Raw genomic sequence first — 7,748 nt, 5'->3', positions numbered from 1 at the left:
CAACTGAAAACTCACACCCCAGAAGTGACTCGAACCCATACTCCCAGGTGCAACGCAACTGGTATGTACAAGACGCCTTAATCCACTTGACCATCACGACCGGACATAATGAGGTGATAGCCGAGGCTATTTGAACCACCCCACCGCCGGCACTCGGATAGTAATCTTGGGCATAGCATTTTACCAAATCACCTCATTCTTTGGGGCACACGTGAGGAACACAAATGCGAACAAGCCTGAATGGTCCCCAGGACAATATGCAACTGAAAACTCACACCCCAGAAGTGACTCGAACCCATACTCCCAGGTGCAACGCAACTGGTATGTACAAGACGCCTTAATCCACTTGACCATCACGACCGGACATAATGAGGTGATAGCCGAGGCTATTTGAACCACCCCACCGCCGGCACTCGGATAGTAATCTTGGGCATAGCATTTTACCAAATCACCTCATTCTTTGGGGCACACGTGAGGAACACAAATGCGAACAAGCCTGAATGGTCCCCAGGACAATATGCAACTGAAAACTCACACCCCAGAAGTGACTCGAACCCATACTCCCAGGTGCAACGCAACTGGTATGTACAAGACGCCTTAATCCACTTGACCATCACGACCGGACATAATGAGGTGATAGCCGAGGCTATTTGAACCACCCCACCGCCGGCACTCGGATAGTAATCTTGGGCATAGCATTTTACCAAATCACCTCATTCTTTGGGGCACACGTGAGGAACACAAATGCGAACAAGCCTGAATGGTCCCCAGGACAATATGCAACTGAAAACTCACACCCCAGAAGTGACTCGAACCCATACTCCCAGGTGCAACGCAACTGGTATGTACAAGACGCCTTAATCCACTTGACCATCACGACCGGACATAATGAGGTGATAGCCGAGGCTATTTGAACCACCCCACCGCCGGCACTCGGATAGTAATCTTGGGCATAGCATTTTACCAAATCACCTCATTCTTTGGGGCACACGTGAGGAACACAAATGCGAACAAGCCTGAATGGTCCCCAGGACAATATGCAACTGAAAACTCACACCCCAGAAGTGACTCGAACCCATACTCCCAGGTGCAACGCAACTGGTATGTACAAGACGCCTTAATCCACTTGACCATCACGACCGGACATAATGAGGTGATAGCCGAGGCTATTTGAACCACCCCACCGCCGTGTTCCTCACGTGTGCCCCAAAGAATGAGGTGATTTGGTAAAATGCTATGCCCAAGATTACTATCCGAGTGCCGGCGGTGGGGTGGTTCAAATAGCCTCGGCTATCACCTCATTATGTCCGGTCGTGATGGTCAAGTGGATTAAGGCGTCTTGTACATACCAGTTGCGTTGCACCTGGGAGTATGGGTTCGAGTCACTTCTGGGGTGTGAGTTTTCAGTTGCATATTGTCCTGGGGACCATTCAGGCTTGTTCGCATTTGTGTTCCTCACGTGTGCCCCAAAGAATGAGGTGATTTGGTAAAATGCTATGCCCAAGATTACTATCCGAGTGCCGGCGGTGGGGTGGTTCAAATAGCCTCGGCTATCACCTCATTATGTCCGGTCGTGATGGTCAAGTGGATTAAGGCGTCTTGTACATACCAGTTGCGTTGCACCTGGGAGTATGGGTTCGAGTCACTTCTGGGGTGTGAGTTTTCAGTTATATATATATATATATATATTTATATATATTGATTTTTCTAAGCACATGCTGAATTGTTTCCAATGTTTATGTATATTTTATACATCCTTAATGTGGGTGCTGCCTAATATAATAAATTCCTAGTTGAAATTTGAAGATTCTACAGCAAATTTTGTTTAAATCTGATTTTGGATGGTTCGGAAGGTTTCGATTAATATGTTAGCACTTGTTACCTATCTTTAGGACTGTCACCCATTATTAAACCAAAGTGTCACCCATCTTAAAGTTAGGTGACACTTGGTCATTAAAAACGTCACTCAACTTTAATTCCAAGTGTCCCCAACCCATTAGTTCAAGTGTCACCCATCCATCAGCCCAAATGTCACCTATAATTAAGCCCAAGGTAATTCTTGAGAGAAAAGTACAAAGCCATTACGACTATATAGCAATTGGAAAGGTCGTCAGGGGTCGGACGGAGGGGAAGGAATAGTGCCCAACTACTTCTACTTGGACGATCGAGGCCTGAACACCGATCTGCTATACGACCAAAAAGCTTGCACACTTAGTAAGGAAGAACAGCTCAAACAGAACAAGCAACTCACTCCAGAGAGCCAGCGTGGTATACCAGTACACCTCACCCCCCCCCCCATGAAGGAGGTATACCTTCGATCAGTATATTAGTATAACCACTATACTTTCCTTTTTTACGGGCTATTCATTCCCGTGCCACCTCTTGGGTGGCTTAATCTTCATCAATCAATCAACTTTCCTTTCAAGATGGTTGACTTGTCACCAGCAAGCAGGAACACCACACAAACATTTACAAACCAAATCACTAGAAAAATACTTGAGGAACACACACAGATTATGTCCAGCAAAATCAGTAACGCAAGCAATGCGGTGATTATCAAGCAGAGATGCTTAAAGGAACGCTTCCTCCCTCGCTAAACCACCCAATTATCCAGCGAATATCAGTCATTAATTACAACGCAATAGCCACAAGGATAGTAGGTGGAAGAGCTGAAATCTCACTTTTCCATAGACACTGTTAGTCCACAGTGTCTATGGGGAAAAATAGTGTGGTGTGGGGGGAAAAAAAAAAAGTAGTTAGTAAACAGTTGATTGACAGTTGAGAGGCGGGCCGAAAGAGCAAAGCTCAACCCCCGCAAAAACACAACTAGTAAACACAACTAGTAAACACACACACACACACACACACACACACACACACACACACACACACACACACACACACACACACACACACACACACACACACACACGCCCACACACACACACACCTACACCCACACCCACACACCCACACCCTTAACACTTGGGCCTCCTGATCACTCAAGACGGTCCGGATCTCACTGCAACAGTCGACAAACTTCACAATTACCGCTGATTGGAGTGACAGAGAGAGACGTAAGGGGCTACCAGAGTCCCCTTGGTCTAGAAGCTGTCTATTGGCTTTAAGGAAGATTTTAAGGCTTTGGGTGCGTCGTGACCCCCCTTGGGTGGGCCCTTGGATCTTGGGTTGGGCCTTGGATCTTGGGTGGGCCTTGGATCTTGGGTGGGCCTTGGAACTTAGGTGGGCCTTGGATCTTGGGTGGGCCTTGGATCTTGGGTGGGCCTTGGATCTTGGGTGGGCCTTGGATCTTGGGTGGGCCTTGGAACTTAGGTGGGCCTTGGATCTTGGGTGGGCCTTGGATCTTGGGTGGGCCTTGGATCTTGGGTGGGCCTTGGATCTTGGGTGGGCCTTGGAACTTAGGTGGGCCTTGGATCTTGGATGGGCCTTGGATCTTGGGTGGGCCTTGGATCTTGGGTGGGCCTTGGATCTTGGGTGGGCCTTGGCCCTTTGGGTAGCTCTGAGGTGGGTTTATTGGACTTTTGAGGCTTATGGAGCTTTGCTCGATATTTGGGACATGGGTGGAAATTAGACTTCGGGAAGGGAAATATGTCCGAGTCTGTAGATCCTTCGGAATCCATTGGGATTTGTTTTGATTGGCTTTGAAGTGGCAAAATCAAAATTGATTGCCACGATAAACAAGTATGATCAATACAAACTATACATGACCATGATCAAGAACCAAATGGTACACACAGAACCATTAGGTTCCCATAGAATTAGATACAACACACAGAAATGAATGGTACCCAAATCTTGCAGTTATATCTTGAGTTGGTTCTGAGAATCAGCGTCCCCCGCTCTCTGACCCAGGCTTCCTGGGGTGTGGTCAATCAGGCTGTTACACGCAGCTGCTCGCAGCCTAACATACGAAACCAAACCCGGTTGATCACGTATCCTCTAAGATGGGTTTAACAAGTTTTCTTTTGAACATCACGAGAAGTTAGGTTAGTTATCCTCTCTAATGTTTAGAGGGATGACTGTTGAAAAATAACTAATTATCAAAAGAAGGCATTAAGCAGGGGAAACTATGTAGCAGTGCTGACAAGTTGACCAGACCACACATTAGAAGGTGAAGGGACGACGACGTTTCGGTCCGTTTCGTTTTCACCAAGTCGACGACAATCGACTTGAGAATGGTCCAGGACGGACCGAAATGTCGTCGTCCCTTCACCTTCTAGTGTGTGGTCTGGTCAACATTCTTCAGCCACGTTATTGTGACTCATCGCCTGCAGTTCTGACAAGTCTTGGGGCCCTTGATGATGATATAATACTCATCCAGCGTTCCAGTTGCATCTCTGCTCTTCAATGGGGGGCTATTTTGCACTTCCTGCCATGCCTCCTGGGCTCATGTGGTGTTATTTCTATGTGCAAATTTGGAACCAGTCTCCTCTAATATTTTCCAATTTTAAATTAATATGTTTCTATCCCGCCTGCACTCTAGGGAATACATATATAACTAAATGATATCCATAGAACCAAATATCACCAATTCGGTTGGGTTATTGAAGAATTTTCCATTAGGTGTAAAATTCAAAACTTCTGCCATCAAAGAACAATATTGGTTAGAAACGGCCGAAGATTTTCACGTAATCAGGATCTGATTTCCTGTTGTGGTAAACTTTACCTATACAAAGCTATGTGGAATTTCCAGATAATTAACCAAAGTGGTGAAATTATTTAATCTGTGATATACAGTGAATGATGATCCAAAAAACTCACCTTCAATATATTATGTCTAACTCTTTCATGCAATTTGTTTTATGCTCATATTTTCTTTTAATGTTCTGACCATAGATTTCGATGCCTGACCTTTTTTTAAAGTTACTTTTTTTTAACTTTTACTTTTAACTTTTTAAAGTTACTTTTTTTTAAAGTTACTAAGTTTATAGGACTTTTTTTAAAGTTATTTAAAACGTGATATATAGTGGTGTAAATATTTATTCTATGTTTCTATCTGCTGTCAGATAGAACACACATTCTGAACCACAGCAAAACACCTGTTTTATTCAAAATTACGTGAGCTGTGTTGGAAGTGCGATGCTCTTGGTGTGATTAAACCTTCGTGTGATGTGACTGCCAGCCTGAGATGCCTGCATAAAGCAATGCGGAGGTCACCCAGGGATGCTGGCGTACGCAGATGAAGGCGTACACAGATGCTGGAGTACACAGATGCAGGTGTACACAGATACTGGTGTACACAGATGCTGATTTACACAGATGCAGGTGTACACAGATACTGGTGTACACAGATGCTGGTTTACACAGATGCAGGTGTACACAGATACTGGTGTACACAGATGCTGGTTTACACAGATGCAGGTGTACACAGATACTGGTGTACACAGATGCTGGTTTACACAGATGCAGGGGTACACATAGGTGGATTCGAACCATGGGAAACACTCGAACAGAGAGGAGAGGCCAGCCGGGCACAGTCAAAATATAGAAAGAAGATAGACTGCCCCTTGATCAGGATTTAGAAGATATTCAACGTAGTCTTGATTCAACGTAGACATTCAACTAGTCTTGACCTGCCTGGATATGTATAGTGACTGTCCTTCACCGCACACACACACAACTGAACGGAGTAATCCTGCTAAGCCACGCGTCGACCTTCTGACAGTGTATCCAATCAAGATGCACTTAAAGCTGTCACTCACGATGCATATGACCTCTGCAATGACGCCTGGGAACCAACAAGAGCTCAGTGTTGGACAGAAGGGCCCAGGAGCCAGAGACAGGACTCTGAAGAAAATGGAATATAGAGAGAACATAACTGAAGACAAACCTGAATGTAAATATAAGAAAGAGGAACGAGTTCACAAAAATGATGAAAGTGAAAATGTGGTACGAGAAGAACATAGCACTGAAGGCCAAATTTCAGCCCAATCGTCTCCGTAGCCTCGTGGCTGAATAACGAGGAGATCAGTCTACAGCAAAGAAGCTTACGAGGAATTTTAAGCTGGGACCAGATCGTCAGCTAAAGCTGAGAGCTGTAACAGATCTTACACTCAGCCGATCAAGCATTTATCAATGGCACAAATTTCTTTTCGAAAAATTCCATGAACAAGTTTGAAAGCAATTGCGATAAAGTATTACCCATTGCCATTCCAAAGGTCTGTAAATAATGCTCTTTATTAAAAGTAAATTTACATTCTTTTATACACAGCTAAACGAGATTGAAAATAATTACCTCTGCTGATATTATTAGTTAGAAATTATTAGTCTGTTTCTATTGGTTAGAAATAGCCCTCGTAGTGATAATTGTATCATTTATAATATCTTGTAAAGACTGTAATAGGTTCTATGTAGAGCTAACATCTAAAGATTTGAAATTTAGAATTTCGCAACAGGAATATTCTGTAAGACATAGCCAATTGTCTAATGCTTGGTTGGTTCATTTGTCAGAAAGTTTTCACCATATTGATTAGGAGATGGCTTCTTCAATAACATTCCAAAAGCATTTTCAATAGGAACATAATTGAATCTGCTTTAATACAAATTACAAAATCATGTAATTTGAACATTATGAGTGTTCAAATTACTTAATTTGTATAATTTAGATCTATTTTTGATTGATCAGTTAAAGGGCGATTTGAGTAGAATAATTGATACACATTTATCCCACTAATACCTTATTAGTATCCATTATCTCATTAATGACATTGTATCTCACCTCACTTCACCTCTTTCCTGCCTATTTATCCAACCTACTGATTTGTAAATTCATCCTTCTGAAGATGTATTACTAAATACGAAAGTACTTAAGGAAATTAATCCTTCTTACTTAAGGTCTTAATCCTTCCTTCGTGGTCTGACACTGTCACATTGTTCATCATATATATATATATATATATATATATATATATATATCCTTACACGCTCCTTCCTCCGTTCCCCTACCGACAGCTTAAATAAAAAAAGTTACATAAAAAAAGAGAGCAGCAAACTCAGTGTCAAAATATGTTTCCATCAAGTTGTAAAATTTAATTGAATCCATTTCACTCGTATCGGTTCATTCTGTTGTCTCCCGCGCCACAAACTCCAGCTCGTTCTATCTAATAGGCTTATTAGCTAAACACAAGGTGAGTGCCACCACAGCCCAATGCCCATTTACCCCCCCAATTCCCCCCCATTTCCCTCATAACCCCACCCCCCCTTCCCTTATTTTGCACGCCAATCTCCTACTCCACCTCCCTCCCTCCACCCCCAACCACAAACAAAAGTCATTTAATAATTAACTCGGTAATTTACTTCAATTAATGGTATTAATTTCGCGGGTTCCTGATTGTGTTTTTCTCTTCCCCCCAAATTAACTCCGACTTTAATTATCGCGAATATCTAATCTTTGTTTTATTATTTTGCCTTATTCCCAAAATTATTTACATTTTATTAATGCCGTCTTTATTAATTAATTAAACGTTCCTTTGACCAGTAATTTTTTTTTTTGCTCCGAACTACTGAATTGTCATTTGGCTAATTGAATTACCTTGTTGCAGGGATGGTGTGTGTAGGATTTAGGCTGTTAATTGGCCCAATAATGTGACCAGCTTTCAATTACTGCAAGACTAATGACCATTAACATTCACTATCTCCCATCTCCTCCCAGAGTAATGGCTGGACTATTAGGCTGAGCCCCAGGGTAGATGGAAGGGAGGGGGGCGGGGGAGTAGAGGGGGGATGGG

General features: G+C 43.1%; 1 protein-coding gene across 1 annotated transcript in view; it reads right to left on the bottom strand.

Annotated features, from left to right (window-relative positions):
* LOC123752959 (testis-specific H1 histone-like) overlaps positions 1–5,159 on the bottom strand; it is a 76,728-nt gene extending 71,569 nt beyond the window's left edge. The window contains exons 1-2 of the mRNA XM_069324699.1: positions 5,080–5,159; positions 3,090–3,520 (exon numbers count right to left, since the gene is read on the bottom strand). Of these exons, the coding sequence (XP_069180800.1) occupies positions 3,090–3,520; positions 5,080–5,159 (511 nt within the window). The remainder of the gene's footprint in view (positions 1–3,089; positions 3,521–5,079) is intronic.
* Between the last annotated feature and the right edge of the window lie 2,589 nt (positions 5,160–7,748).

The sequence above is a fragment of the Procambarus clarkii genome, chromosome 14, assembly GCF_040958095.1.
Source record: "Procambarus clarkii isolate CNS0578487 chromosome 14, FALCON_Pclarkii_2.0, whole genome shotgun sequence".
Taxonomy (NCBI): Eukaryota; Metazoa; Arthropoda; class Malacostraca; order Decapoda; family Cambaridae; genus Procambarus; species Procambarus clarkii.
This window is presented reverse-complemented; position numbering and strand designations above follow the sequence as displayed.